This window comes from Morone saxatilis, unplaced genomic scaffold, assembly GCF_004916995.1.
Source record: "Morone saxatilis isolate NCDOM2014 unplaced genomic scaffold, NCSU_SB_2.0 Contig17, whole genome shotgun sequence".
Taxonomy (NCBI): domain Eukaryota; kingdom Metazoa; phylum Chordata; class Actinopteri; family Moronidae; genus Morone; species Morone saxatilis.
Window position 1 is genome coordinate 11,445,866 of NW_023339729.1, and position 16,181 is coordinate 11,462,046.

General features: G+C 40.7%; 2 protein-coding genes across 2 annotated transcripts in view; both read right to left on the reverse strand.

Moving 5' to 3' along the window:
• LOC118327246 overlaps nucleotides 1–436 on the reverse strand; it is a 5,084-nt gene extending 4,648 nt beyond the window's left edge. The window contains exon 1 of the mRNA XM_035660535.1: nucleotides 162–436. Within this exon, the coding sequence (XP_035516428.1) occupies nucleotides 162–400 (239 nt within the window). The 5' untranslated portion in view covers nucleotides 401–436. The remainder of the gene's footprint in view (nucleotides 1–161) is intronic.
• An 817-nt stretch (nucleotides 437–1,253) lies between these two features.
• On the reverse strand, nucleotides 1,254–10,461 carry LOC118327070 (E3 ubiquitin-protein ligase SMURF2-like; the record flags this gene model as incomplete). Its single annotated transcript, XM_035660268.1, is given in 9 exon segments — nucleotides 1,254–4,666; nucleotides 4,808–4,883; nucleotides 5,121–5,322; nucleotides 5,548–5,668; nucleotides 5,796–5,933; nucleotides 6,600–6,778; nucleotides 7,167–7,281; nucleotides 7,395–7,498; nucleotides 10,248–10,461. Coding segments are annotated over 9 exon segments (1,249 nt in total), but the record flags the coding sequence as incomplete, so codon positions are not given.
• Between the last annotated feature and the right edge of the window lie 5,720 nt (nucleotides 10,462–16,181).

Here is a 16,181-nt window from a genome sequence, read left to right on the forward strand (position 1 = left end):
CCCCTCTGTCTTGAAGTCCCTCCCACCAGACGACCATCGGCACATGCACGCGCGTCGTACGCCTATTTTCACGTTAACTCGACCCTACCGACCGCTACAGCACACCCAGGTAACCCGGCAACATGGAGTGAGCCCTTTGAAAACCCCAGCATCCATCTCACCTGTCCAGGAGAAGGACGGCAAGCTCCGAGTCCAAACTGAGGCCGAGACATTTGCGAAGTTCTCTCCATCTCTGAAAGGCTTCACCGATATTCACGCGCGTTTTATTGCGCCTGTAGTCCGACTCTCTCTTGGCCGTTCTTCTCGTTAGGTCCGTCTTCCTCCTCTTGGGCAGCTTTGTGGTGTAGGCTGTTGTTGCCAAGGCGGGAATTGCAACTTTTCCTGCAGGAATTTCCGCCATTGAATCAGGATTTCACTGTCTACAGGGACGTGCACGCGCACCGTGAGGCGCAGCCAATGGGAACGCGCTCTCTCCGATCTGACCTGTGATTGGCCGAACGGTCCCGTGACGAGCCCCAGCCGAAACCTATATATACTGTCAATGAGCACTAAAGGGATGCTTGTTGGTTTATCTTCTGTACGTTAGAATAAGATGAAATAAGAGAACCGAGGCTGAACTGAGGCTCTTATTTACTCCTGTTTTATATATTAGATACAGCACACACACACATACAATATCTAAAGGATATCACACTTCATGCAGTGGGGCAGATAAAGTATTTAGGTAGCCTACAATTTGGAGGTAGTAGGTACTCTTCACTGGAGTGTATTCACATATCAGAGGGAGATACTGTACATTTGACCTCATTACATTTTTCTGACAGCTGTTACTATATATACTACAAAACCGATGATGACTCCATACAATGTGTGTTCAACAGTGCTGGTAAATAGGTAAAATTACCTTTGAACATGCTACTCTGTAAATAACTATCCAATAATAGACGATCAAATAAAGCTTACGAACCAAATTCTTATCATTAATGTTATCAGTTAATGTTGCTGATATTAATGTACTTTAACTTTAGTAAAAAGCAAGCAGAATCTTGTATACATGTATATTGTATTGATGTATTTTTTCTGGTATTTCCACGTCTGCTACATAGACTCGATGTAATTTCCAATTTCAATAAAGAGAAATTCAGACAACTTGAACAAAAGGTTATAAAATTTCTACCAAATAAAATGAATAAATTGTCCTCTACGTTTTCCCTTTGAGGGGTTTCATCAGCAGGAATAAAGACAAACACATGGTTCTATAAAACATAATGCTGTGAGGTTCAAACAGCATAGTTTTATTGCTCAGCTTTCTGCAAGGGTACAAGAAGTGTATTACTTTTCTTCTTTATTTTCCTTATGTACAGGTGTCAGTTACAAGCTCACAGAGCAGCTGATGTGAAAAACTATGAACACGTATACTGTAATAATAAATATAAAAACAGATAGGAAATCAAAAGAAATAAAACATGGTGTTTTTTTTCAAAAAAAAAAACAAGATTTTTTTCTGTTTTATACTGAATTCAATCAAAAATCATTTACACACACACACACACACAAATTTGCATGTAAACCTGTAAATTTGTACTTAAAAGTGTGGGGAGAGAGTTTGCTGAACATTACAGGTTGTTGTGGCTTGTAACCAATTAAACCATCATTTAAGTACATGATTATGGCCAGAACTCAATGTATTCAATTAGATTAGTCAGATCAATTGATTATATATCACAGCTTGAAACAATTACAATGACTTACAAAATTGTGAAGGATGTCTGACCAATTTGGCTGCTTAACCGAGGGGAAAAGTGAGATTTCCCCTCGCCAGGAAGCACTTAACCCCCACTTTTGCACTGAAGACTGAACCAGCCAGAAAACTTGGTGCCAACAAAGAAATAACAAAGAGCAGAAGTGGACTGTGTGCACTGGACAAACATACATGTGTGCATATCAAGAATGTGTGTATATATATATATGTTATCTACATAAAAAAAAAAGAATCAGTCCATTAACTATTTGGTAAATAGAAGGAAGTGTCTGATTATATCTTGGAGTCCAAGTATGCATAATGTGTGCAAAAAAAACGTGTAATGCATTTAATTTCTGCCTCTGAGTTAGTTATTAAATGGTAAAATCAAATAAATTCTCTGTAACTGTACAAAGATGAAAATGTCAATGTGCTCCGTTTTGTTTCCGTTTTCTCTGATGACCACAAAAAAAAAAAAGAAAAACCTCCAGGAGTACCAGCTAACAAACTGTTCATGGTTACAAATAAATGCAGGCAGTATACACATACAAAAAAAAGAACATTTAGCTGATTTTCCCAAGTCAAAAAAGTTTTCTAAGAGTAATAATTATGCAAATAAATAGGCTTTATCTCTTGAGCATCCATTCATGCAGAGGGTTTTCTTTGGATGGAGGCTCCTCACTTTGGCCTCTCTGGTTTCTTAGTAACGTTTCATTCTGGTTGAACATTTTCACCGTGTAGCACCCAGGAGTTCAGCAGCAGTCAACCTCCAACATTTGCAGCTCAGAGAGGATTTGAGGCCATAATCAGCATTCAGTACACCCCCCACCCACCAACCAACCCTCCCCCGTGCATATGAAACAATATTGTTGTCTGTGCTGTTTGGTATTCAGTGGTGACAAAGACCTCCAGAGCAGCAACTATGACCGTTCATGTTCTCCTATGAAGGTATGTGTGTGTTAACATGTGAAAGTGATTGACCAAAAGAAAAGGTCACTTTAAACTGCCAACTTTTACACTCTATCATGGGTTTTAAAGACAGGGCCTCTGAAATATAGTTTCCATTCAAACCAATTTTACCGCTCCTCACATACTAGCCTAATAAATGTAAAATAAGAAAAACATAAAAAAAAAAACAAAAAGGAAAACTTCACCTGAGAATGCAAAGAGGTCTGTGACAGACACCAACATGCTTGCATTTAAACTGAACAAAAAGAACAAGCAACAATATACAAAATAGCTATGTATTTGTACATATATACTCAAAAATTACAGGTGTATAGATACTTTTTACTCAGTATATTTCTAATGTAGTCGTATAGCAAATGAAACATGATATATTTAAATCTTATGTGAAGAAAGCACTCCTGCCATTACTGCTCAGTTTGTAAAGTGCTCTAAAGTGACAAGAGAAAGAAATACTTCTGCCTTTTTAAACTGATGATGTGACTGAAAATAGTCACTTGCCTTTGAATAGCTTTTTTTCTTTTTAAATCAAGCCTGGTCCCTCGGACAGTTGTGCCCTTTTCACATATAATCTGACAGGAAGTGTGCTGGGTTATGCTGGATTTGATAAAATAAAAAATAAAAAAACATGCATACTTCGTTAACTGCTGGAGGCAAATGTGTAAAAGAGAGAAAAGGAAGACGAACCAGGCTCAAAAAGTGAGGTTCCATCAGCTCTGCAGCTTCAAATACAGGAGACTGTGCTAGTAGAGGTGGTGGGGGATTCATCTGTAAAATGTCTACCTTCCTTGCATACAAGCACACAATTGTATACACATGCAGAAACATACAGACACACACATTTACAAGAGCTGTGGCCACAATGCAGTGATTCAGGGGAAAAAAATACGCTTCTTCTTAACCAGAGTCCGTCGCTAATCTTTAAACAACCCACCAAAAGCTTGACTCCAAAAACGCCACAAAACATCGGACCCACATCCAAGTCAGTCTGTATGAGTTTCATTTCAAAATTATATATTCACAAGTTATCTGGTTTGACAGCTACAAAACGACTGCTGGTATGACAGTTAAACTAACTGTGAAGCATTGCTGTAAACTAAATATTTCCTATTCTAAATTTGATTGAAATTACTTTTCCAAAAAGAGAATACACGACATTTTGGAATGAAACCCCTCAAATATCAAAGCATTACACACTGAGGTAGGATGAAATTGTGGCGCTCCTACAAGATGAAGCAAACCAACTCTGCAGCCATGAGGATTGGAAGGTGTGTTGGTTGAGGTTAGGATGGCTACTAAAGGACAAGATATGGCTACCTGCAGTGTTAAAGATTCAGTAGCATGACAAGGTTCAATTCAATCAGTTTAAACTGCAAAACAAAACGACTCACTGTTCTCAAATATCAATGTCTTTCTTCTTTTTTTTACAGAAACACTTCTGTAAGATGTTGAACTGTACGTTGATGAACTGCTTCTTGATTCGATTTTAAGTGAGATGACCGGGGAATTTTTTTTTTCTTTTTTTAAGCAAACTCACAGCTGTTAAGAGAAATGCTGCAGCTCTTATCTTAATTTTCTCTGTTTTTCACACACACACACACATTATACCAAAACAAAAACACCCAAACAAATAAATGAATAGAAAATAGATGACAGGGGATGTCTCTCTAGCAGCTGTTCAAACAGATATTGATAAGGGAAGAATGTGGAGAGCGGTGAGAGAAGAGGAAGACTGCAGGCTGGTCGAAGACGCACGCATCAGGCTCTGAGTGAACCTGTCAGCACATCGCTGTGACAATGATAGAGTCCTGCACACAGTTACACATGTTCACACACAAACACACTCTCCAATGTGTCTCTCATTCCACTGCGAAGCCACAGGTCTCCTCAATCGCTGTCAGCAGCTTGTCATATAGCTTGTCATAGCTCTCGTAGGGCGGAATGTCAATCCGATTGAAGCTGGAGAGAAAAGAAAGAGTTCACATGAATTGAGCTATCAGAGACTGGAAGGTATTATATCCCTTAATCAATAATCAGTGATTGTGTGCATGTTATGTTTGTGCAAGTGCATGTGTGTGTTTAGTTGCATGTGACACACACCAAGTGTGGGCTTTGGGCAGATTGTTGGTATTAGCATCAATCTGATGGATGGTGAACAGTCTGGGTCCTGCAGCACCTGAAGACAAAACACAGACAGGATCCATCAGGTGCAGTTCAGCAGCTTCAAGTTCTAGTGTCCAGCAGTGGTTTATCCATTTATTTTAGAATATGGACAAAAGGCAGTATCATGATTCAAAGCAGTGAAAGTGGAACAGAAGCTAAAGACTGAAGTGGACTTCAGCTCTTACTGAGATATATAATAATATGGACACGGCTGAGGAACAGGTTAACACACACAGAGTCAGATAAGTACCCTGTAAAGCCTTGAAGCCCTGCAGTGGGACTCTGGATGAGCCAGTGACAAACTGCAGTAGCCGGGCCCTCCTCTCCTCATCAAACGACTCCACAGCTTTCCAAAACCACTTGACGATGTTGCTGTCGGGGGTGCAGTGCTTCAGACGGGTGTTGGACTTCCAGTCAGAGATGTCAATCTTTCCCAGGCCACACACTATCAACTGAAGGCAAAAGAGGGAGATGGAAACTGTTAACTACTACTAAACTAAATATTAACTTCAATATTATACCTTACAAGTGTATTTGGAATAATGATTGTATTTTGGAAGATGGAATAGAAGATATTTTCCGTCACCAAACAGTGTAAATAAAAATTATAAAATGTGTTTGATCCAGCTACAGTCACAGCTATCACCAGCCACACTTTTATTTTGAAAGTCTTGTACCTCCAGTTCTTTCTCATCGAAGGATTTCAGCAGGTGTTGAGGAATAACCTCATTGAAGCCTTTCTGCAGGGCCAGAAACTGAGCCTCGATGCCATGCAGGAAACGCCAGTTCACATACAACCTGAAGAAGGAAGGGGAAGATACACAGTTCGTTTAACACTTGAGGGACTGCAAATACAGTCATTGTGACACTGAATTAATGACAAGTCAACATTCTTGTCTTTGTGTGTGCGCCTCTGTCTCCATACCTGACATACTCCTTCTTGGTGTCCTCTGAAACGGGGATACTCTTGCCGTTGGGTTTGAGCTCATGTTGGATGATTTCTCCGTAGGCATTGTGCTCTACACAGAAAGTGTGGTCCAGGACGCCAGTGATGTCATTATCCCTGAAGCAGGAGGAAGGTGAGGTTAGAGAGAGAGATGGTTCGTAACACAGAAATGATCTTTCTTTACTACTTTTTCCATTATTTTATGCAATTTGGTCCAATGATCTGTACACAACATTTTTGCGGTTTATTTTCATAAAAAAAGCAGCATTTATCATCCTTAACCTTAAAGATGACTCAGCAGAGATTACTACTTAACAGACATAATAGTGGATGACATTATCATTAAGAGGTTTTAGACCCTATCAGGAGAAGATTGTCACAACATCCTCATGTGGAAAACACTCATCACTGTGTCAAAACAAACAGGAGAACGACTAAACCAGCAAGAGCGTTCATTTTTGAGTATGGATGTCATCAGCTTAACAGCAGAGGGCACCACAGTCGTAGGAGAAGTTGAGAGAATGGTCAAGTTTGTGTGCTCAATGCCTTTTTAATCTGTACAAGTTGTTTACTGTTCCACTGGTAAAAAAGGAAACCAGTATTAAGATACAGCTAGGTCATAGAAGAGAACTTTAATTGAAGGGGGGAGTGACACTCAAGAATATTGCTTTTACTCTTAATGTTAATAGCAGTAATATATGCGTTTCCTCTAACTTTGGGTTGCGAGTGAGAGAATCTAGAAAATAATGGGTTGTCTGGAAACAAACAAAAAAAAAGCCTTACAGGATCCAGACAAGGCTGTTGTGGAGGTCAGGGTCAACAGACTCCATATCATCCAGCGTGATCGGTTTGCCCAGCAGCTGTTTGTAGAAGGGCAGAGTGAAGCCTCCGTCTATGTAGTGGCCGTGGAACACCGCCATGCCCATTATACGACCCACGAAGTGGAAATACGACAGGTGCTCCTGCATTTAACAACAGTATTCATGTAAAGGGTTTATTCGTATCATATCAGTTTTATATAATACACAGATTGAGAAGTACAGTTTTACCATAATACTAAGAGGTACACCCAGAAAAGAGTATAGGTCATAACTTCAGGATCATTTACAACATGTACTGAGCATAATCCATTCACCAAAATAAAGTTATGTAATTATAACTCCCCCTCTCTCCCAAAATGTGTTGATTGATGAGTGTCTGATTTTGGCTTCATCATCCCAAGATATCCCAACAGCAACCTTAAAAACAACTTAATGTTTTTGTTTATATCTGATGACTGGCTGCATACATATATTATGATCACACATCTACTACAAGTTATATAAAGCTATAAAATGAAATCCTTCCTACCGGGTTGACGGCAGAGTCAGGGTTAATCTGTAAAGTGTAGATGTCATCTCTGGAGTATTGGAACAGGCCGTAGTAAGGGTTCAGCATCTCGTGGGACAGCAAGTACAACCATTCCCTAATGTACCCACAAACACCGATTCATTAAGGAAAACGCACTTCAAACATTGTTCAAAACAAGCATAAAAAAGCATAGCATGAAGCCACAGAAAAATAAACACAACAAAGTACCTTGCTACCCCGCCATAGTCCAGTCCCTCCTCTCCTCTGAATTTGATCATCAGTCTTTTCCAGAGATCCTTTGGACGCATCTTCATCACCTGCCGGTACGACTCCTACAATTGAACGCATACAGCAAATTAATATCATGAAACAGAAAACAAGACAAGCTTGACCAATGTCATAGAACGTGACTCTACAACAGGGGTACCCAAGCTTCCAGCCCTCCAAAGCTTTCCATCTGGCCCACAGAATGGTCACTGATGAAAATATTCATATATACACGGTACATTTGAATATCTGGCGACATTAAAAGCATTTAACTGCCAAAAACACAAGTTGACTTTCATTATGAAGTAGTTGTCACAGGAAGTCACAGGTCATCTAAAATGCGTTTACAAAACAGGACAATAGCAACATTTCCTACATTTTTTGACAGCGGATCAGTTTGAAATATTGCAGGGAGGAATGGAATTAGAAGGAGCAGCCACAGTGAGCGGTTAGATGAAGAGCTGCAGGCGACACGCTGCACACCTCCAATCTCTCTGCCAGGCAACCAAAATGACTTTCACTGTCACTGTTCAGACTCAGCCGGGGGGCACACGCTCAACCAGGTGAGCTACTGGGGCCTGTCATGCATCATCATTATGGATTAATGACCATGTTTATTATTCTGTTCACAATGATATAAGATAATTAAAATAACATTAATTTAGTAAGAAAATGAATATATTAAATGTCTAGTATTCATCAATGATGCAAACTTGTGGAAAAACAACAATTACTTTAATTACTTTTTTTAAATTAAACCTGAATGAGATCTCATCCTGATTGACAATCTAAGGACCCACTGAGCTCAAACAGCTACTAGCAGTATTAATACTAACAAGGACTTCACCAAAAAGTTTTGAGCTAGCTAGCTAGTGATGAGAAATGACCTGAATCCTGCAGTAGACGTCTGCAACTCAGCTCATTCCTGACTGAGCCTGAAAATAATGACAGTCAAGATGGGTATGGGCTCATTTGTATGTGCATACTGCAGCCTGCAAACATTCAATCTTATAGCTGCAGTATTGCTTTAAAAATAATAAAACCACGCCAGCTCCTTGTCTTTCTTCATCGTACCCCTAACCCAAGTTATAGTTAAACAAATAGTCAGTGTGTTTCCTTTTTACATTACGTAAGAGTCATCTCCCTGTCTGTCCTCTCGGAGGATTCCAAAGACTCAGAGGCCGTGCCACAATAAACAATACCCTGCCACAGCAACAGCACTGCTGCAACTGTGAAAGTATGACAGAGCTGCACAGCACAGTCGGCTGTAATATGCTATTAAACACTCAAGTTTTAGATACTCTAAACTCAAGTTATCCAAAATGTTAGTATTTGTGTGCCAAAACATTGAAAACTGCCATTGGATTAACGTTGGGCTGTACACAGTGATTCTGTTCGTGTTAATCATATGTGAATGTGTGGCACAGAACACATGGAGATAGGAAATCAAACTACCCGTTGTAAGTTTGTGCGCACACTCGTGTGAACACACTGCCAGCTGTGAACTGCAGCGCTGGTTCCTGCATGAAAACCTCAAGTGGATCTGCAGGGCTGGTTTTCACACTTAACTTTCCCCTTCCACAGCTGTCACGTCGAAGGAGGATGAAGTCATATTTTTCATTGCTCAACTTGTAGTTATGAAGTTATGTCTGGCCCCAAATACTTGCCACTGCTGCCTTAGCTCTTTTCCTCACCCGTTCCTCACCCCCCGCCCCTCTCCCTCTCCCCATCCCCATCTCTTTAGCTGCTGAAATCATCCAGAAGGAATGCCTTGCCTTGGTAGAACAAATGATTGGGAGAGCACGAAAAAGAGAGGCAGAGGAGGAAAAGAAAAGTAACAGAGAAATAGTTTTTTTGTGGTGTTGTGAAGGCCTTTCTGTTCTGCTTTTCCCTGGAAACCATAAAGCAGTTCTGAGTACTGGTTCTGTGCTGCCCTGGGCCTTTTTCTGGTGCGCATCGTAAATGGGGTGAAAGAATGCCAGTAAAATGCAAAGATCTGTGGTTTGTGAGCATTCTGCTATTGTTTTCATGGACGTTTAGAGTTTGCATGTCAGCACATGATGCTTTGAATACCAGATGAAGAATTTTAAGAACACATCAATGCACATTACACAATTCATGGTAAAGTCTGTGTTATGCATTCATTTATATGCATGTGTTTGCAGCTGTGCTCACTCAGATGCCTTTTAACACTCAACCGAATGTTTCCTTTTATGGTTTAAAGGACCAGTGTGTAGGATTGAGTGGCATCTAGCATTGAAGTTGCACATTACACCCATTTGAACACATCTACTAAAAACTACCGTGGTCGCAAAAAAAACTTATGAAAAGCGTGACGGACTTATCTAGAGCCTGTATTTGGTTTGTTCATTCTGGGCTACTGTAGAAACATGGCCGAAGAGTACCTCTGTAGATAAAAACGGCTCATTGTAGGGTAGAAAAAAACAAACAATGATTCTTAATTTCAGATTTTCGGTTTAATAAAAACATAGTTATGAAAATTAAATGTTACACACGGGACATTTAAAACACTTGAAAAATGTTAAGTGGGGGGGGGGTCATGTTTTTTTTTGACTCTCAAGACTATTTTTCTAGATTAACCTGCACTCCTGAAGTAAAACATTTTGGACAAAAAAAGTTTCACGATGATGATGGTTTATAATCTATAAATATAAAGGTAGTGTTTGTGTTCCCTCTTGCAGTTTTCTTGGTAGCATAACTGTTTTGAAAAGAAATATGCTACTACAACAAGTGCATTGTTAACATTAACAAGTTAACATGTTTGTGTGTGTCAGTCTTTTATTCAGTTCTTACCTCAAATATCTCCTCACGGCAGACCTCGATGCGGCAGTGGCCGGCCTGGGGTTGTTGCTGAGAGAGTTCCTGCCGCAGGATCTTCAGCTTCTGCACCAGGTCTCTCTTGTATTTGGGCACCGTCAGGCACTCGGCCTCTTCAGGCAGCTGGGCTGGGGACAGAGGTTGCTGAGGGGCACCAGGACCACTCTGGTCCTTCAACTGAGGGGGATGACTGGAAGGATAATGTGGTTGAAGGGGTGGCGGTAAATGAATAGGAAAGATGGAGAGCGAGTGGATAGATGAGTAATAAGAAAGAGGGGAGAAGGGAAAAGACAAAGAAGAATCATATGTCAGTATGAGTCGCCATTCACTTAAATATCAGTATTAAACATTACTTTGTCCTGAGCTGCTCTTTGCCCAATTTCCTTTTGGTGTATTACAGCTGTTTACTGTCACATGGCCTTAGGAATATTGTAGATTTTTTATTGTGCACTGCTTTGACTCAAATGGAAGAAACAGATTTACACAAAGATAGAAGAAAAAGGCATATGTCCTGTAGGGAATTCCCCAGACCCTCCATCCCAAATATCCTCTAACCACATAACTAGGGAGTTTTGTAAGAAATTCCCTCTCTAGCCCTCACCCTGCTCACTCTTCTCAAAGCAAAGAGCACTAAACAGAGCCCTAAGCCCTGAGTAAATCCGATCCAGATCTGTGGACAGGCTGGGCCTTTGACCAGACGTTTGGTAAATATCACCACCAGGAAAAACAGAGAGAGGGAGATAAACCTTGAGTAAGCAGAGAGAAAGAGATACACACAGAGGAAAAGAAAGAGAGAGGGGAAGAAATATACAAAAGAGTAAGAGTGTAAGAGTAGCTGGCGCCTCTGGCCAGCTCAGCTGTACAGATAATTTGGCTTGCTCTCTTTGCTCTCCTCCATCAGGTCTAACATCTCCAACTCCAGCTGTCTCTCTGTGTGTTCAACTCCTTTCCATCCCAAGACATATTTACTTCCTGTCTCAAGACATAAATAAGCTGACAGCCAGGTTTGATTCCCTGTAGGTACCCCTGCCCAACACCAACCACAACTGGAACTTCCATTATCCGACCACTAGAGCTGCCACCCTTCCTCATAATTTGAGGTGGAGGGAAAGAAAACAACAACATCTCTGTAAACTTCCACTCTTGTTGACTAGCACAAGCACCGAAGGTGCCTTTCTCTTAGCTGCAAATGATGTTCTGATAAACGTAGATTCAAGCTACTGCTCTAAGTTCATGTTTGCCTGACCAAAGTGCAGCCTTGTTTAGTAATTCCACAATTTTAGGACAACAAGGTTAAGTGTGGGGAAGGGTGTGAGCAGGGAAGCATGCCTAGCTCTGGCCTCCTCCAGCCCTCATTGTGGCATTGGTGGTAGGATTCCTGGGTGGGCCTCGTAAAAACATAATCCATCTCTCCCCTTCAACCGGACAGCAACCCTCATTTTGCTGTGAAGAGACGCTGAGCCAGCAGAGGACTTCTTTAAAAGAAGCTACTGTCCTCCTGCGAGTGGAGTGTCGAGGCTGCTGTTGGCCAAATACAAAGACGGCACACCAAGAGGCCTGAACTGGTATATAAAAAGGAAGCAGAGACCGTTTAAGGTAGCAACACATAGCCACCCACTTATTCCAACACTCGTTGTACACTTGGGTTCTCTGGTTCAGTGGGTTGAAAAAGGCCTCATCTATTTGGACTTTCCAAACTAAACGGGTGCAGTGTTTCGCCAGTCTATCCCTGTATAATCAAGTCCGCTGCTATTTATTTTATTGGCAGGCGCTGGGGCTCCTAGCATGTCAAAGAAAGGGTAAGACTGCTGTGGAGCAGTCCTGAAAACCACTTTAGGAAGAAGGAGGGGAAGAAAAGATGGCCTTTAAACAAAATGGAATGAGTTGCTTTTGGCTGGGAGGCTCAAGAACCATATAATAAAGCGTAATTTCAGCGCACTTTTTTTCCTTCTGAGGGCACAGTGTAATTAAAAATACGTTTCGACATAGTTCATCGTCTCTGGTTTCCAAACGGGACGAGCTCGGCATATTTTATGGTAAATATAGAAAATACAAGCGCAGCAAAGCTGAAAATGTGCCCGAGCCAAAGGAGAGAAATGGTTCCTATTGCTGTGACAGCTTGGGTGAAATACGACGACTGGGGAGAAATATAAACTTTCAAATTCAATATAAGAGCCAGAGCATTTTTATTATTGTTATTCCAAGGTGGAAGGAGTGGGAGAAAAAGAAACTAGAGAAGTCGAGAAATGAAGGAGTGAACATTTTCCAGAACTAGGTCACCTGCACCTGAACCTGCAGAGTCATGACAGGCCCCCATCCTCTTTCTGTGTTTGCAGGGAGGCAGACTGGGAGTGTGTTAGGTGAGAGAGTGCATGCACTAGAGCGCAAAGGGTGCATGTTTGTGTGTTTAAGAGAACGTTTACTTGTTTCTTTTCCACGGCAGCTGGCACAGGTGGGCTGAAATTAGTGTTGAGTAGGTGTAGCGGTGTTAAAGCCATACCAGCCACCCAAACACACCCACTCTACCCCCCTCCCCCCGTCACCTCCTCACCCAGCCCAGAGAATCAAAGGGCCCTTTATGAGTAAATATGGTCTGAGTATCAGCTGGTGCCCTGCTCCCTTAGACAGAGAGGTCACCTGAACTCTGCAGCTGAATCTACAGAATGTGGAAATGTGTGCATGAGTGTATAGAATTACTTGTTTGGGTAGTATGTGTGTGTGTGCTTTGCCAGTAAACGTGTGATTGCTTCTCGCATACCAAGCTACCGCATCTGCACACTTCTACCAGTTTCAAAAATACAGGAAGTACAGGAAATCAGCCGCAGACAGACTGCAGTGATGAGATGAGATCAACCTACAAAAATATGTTGCATTTGACAATCTCAGAAAATGCCACATGAAAGCTTCGAAAAATGTTGCCATTACAGAAATCATTCTGCTGTACTTTCTGCTTTGATTGGACATTTATGACTATTTTGCCATGGAAAACATTAAAATAAAATAAAATAAAATAAAATATGACAAAGTTACAAACCTAGAATAAACAGAAACCATACTGTGTACAGCATATGAGAGCAAAAAGGAAGTTCGCACCGACTACATATAAACAGAATAAAACAGAAGTTGTAAGATGTGGTAGGAGTGAAATACTTTTAAAATGCATTTAAGTTGTTTTTTTTTTTTTAAACTAGCCAGCCCTGTACTCTACTATACCATGACGGCCCTGAAATGCACCACATACAGACAGATTTACCATGCTATATATACTGAGTAGACAACTGGCATCTACTGTACCATCAAGTCACAGTAGATATATACTGTATAAATACTGTATACATCATATGTGAGATTTATTGTTAACCCATCTTTCACAGGTTAAATATACCACACACCCAAAATGTAATAAATATAATATATAATCATAATTTCCCAAAAACATCAATGCAAGTGTTTATATAAATGTCATGAAGATTTTAAGTTGGTTGGGAAAATACCTGCTGATGCCCACTAAGCCTAAATCCAGCTACAACTAAAAATACCTTCACCAAACACTGATGTAATCTCTCAGACATATACTATGTTCTGGTGCAAGTGAGGGAGCTAAGTATGTGAGAGACTGTGTGGCAGACCACAGTAATGTAGCTGTGTCTGACTGACAATTCAAGGCCTTCATCAGTCTAAGGTCGACGGCACCAGGGCTGTCTGAGTCACATTTAAACCAAGATGTGTCCTGGAGGATCAGTAGACTGAGTTGCAAATTGCAGACTCTCAAATGTGTTTCACACCATCTAATCTTGCAGACAAAACACAAACGGTTTCTACAGATGGGCAGTGAAGAATACACCCAATAAACAACAAAATGGGGTAGGGGATGCAGGGTAAATCAACAATTATTAAGTTCTAGCCACCAGAAATGTTTTTATTAGCAGGACAATGGGGAAAAAATGCCTTAAATGTTATAATTCTCCAGACACAGCACAACAGTGTCTGGAAAGTTTGACATCTGATTTTATTTTTTATTTTTTAAATGACACTGTAGCACCTATAGTCAAACCCATACATTTGACAGGTTTCATGGGTGTAAAAGAACACCTACGGTTACAGCAAAGTGAGAAACGCTTTAAATTGATTACATTTATTGAGTCGCTATTGAGACAAACAATAGGAAATAGTGACAACACTGTATTGACAAAACAACTGGGCACACTTAGCTGTAACCCCAGAGCTCGGTCAACCATCCGGTCTGACAACAGTTTCCTCTGATGGAAGCAGACTTTCATTAGTTTATTGTTACTGCAATCAGTCTCTTTTCAGGTTGAGGCTGACAGTGCGGTTTGCAGTAGGTTTTTATTTCTAAGTCAACACGTTTCTTTTTTCAGTCTCTATCCTGACTTAATCAAAGCAAGCCTCTCCCTTGTAGCTGTTATTTGACTGACCATCTCTCTATATTTATTTTTTTTTTTATTTCATTTTACCAAATAAACAACAGCACTAAAGAGAAAGATGCAAGCCAACAGTAACAACAACATAGGAGCAGAGGTATAAGGGAAACAGAGGCATAACAGCTCAATGCAAAAGAAAATTCCTTTTCCTTTGCACCCTTTTACAGAATGCAAATATGTAGATATGTATAACATGCATTTTTGCTTAAACCTCACACTCAGCACGAGGTAACATGCGACAACCTCGTGCTGAGTGACAACCACCACCTTCAATCTCCCTATATGGAAACAGGTCAATGCAGTGGAGCATTATAGCAGGGTCATGGTGTGAATGTCTGTGCCTGTGTGTCTGTGTGTGTGTACGTGTGTGGTGGACCTATGTGGATGTTGGGTTAAATATTCTTAAATCCTGGCGTTGATAAAAGACAGATGTCCTGACACTAAGCCAGCAGAGAGGCTGATAACTTTAACAGTTTTTGGAGCAGAGGGAAGGGGAGCATAGGATAGAGAATGAATGAGGACAGAAGAGTATGGCAGAGGTTTGACTGGTTGTACTGGTTTATCTTTATAAACAGAGGTCTCAGTAGACCTGAGGAGAACGTATAGCAAGGTTAACTGTTGAAATTGTCAAATGTTAGATATTTGGTATGTACATGTGCAGTATGTGTGTAACAGATTGTTGTCTCTGTGCTTCCGCCCGTGCAGACTGTGTATTTCTGCTTGATGTTGTTTTTGTTTATGGGCCAACTGCCAGTCACTCAGGGTGTTTAGAGTTGAGCTTCTCACCCAGTAAATAGTCTAACATTACGATTGTGCTGTTGAGACCATTTAGCACGCCCAATAAAATTTAGCGTTTCAGAGCTGAAGCCAAGAAGAGGGTTAAATTAATTAAACCGTGTTTTCAGACAACCGCATTACACTAATCTATCCACCAAGTCTTTCTCTACCTGATTTCATATCTAAAGTTTGAGGCCACTTTTTGGTTATCAAGGACATCAGTCAAATACCCTGATGTTAGTTCAACAGATGCTATTTCAGTTTGATTTACCTTCTACCTTTGTACCCAATTACAATCAGGCTATTATATGTTTTAAACTTCCTAAAGGACCAGTGTGTGTGATTTAGTTGCATCCAGCAGTGAACTTGCAGATTGCAACCAACTGAACACCACTCGTGTCAGTAATTTACGACCTGGGAATGAAAATGGGCAGTGAAGTGTACAGTGGCCACAAAACTTGTGGAAAATGTGAAAGGCCTCATCTACAGCCAACGTTTGGTTCGTCTGTTCTGGGCAACTGTACAAACATGGCGGTTCAACATGGCGAATCCATGGAAGGCGACCCATGGCATCTGTAGATACATCAGATATAAACGGCTCATTCTAATGAAACCAAAACAAAACAGGTCCTATATTCAGGTGATTATACACTAATGTAAACATAACCATGAATATTATATTCAGTTTCTG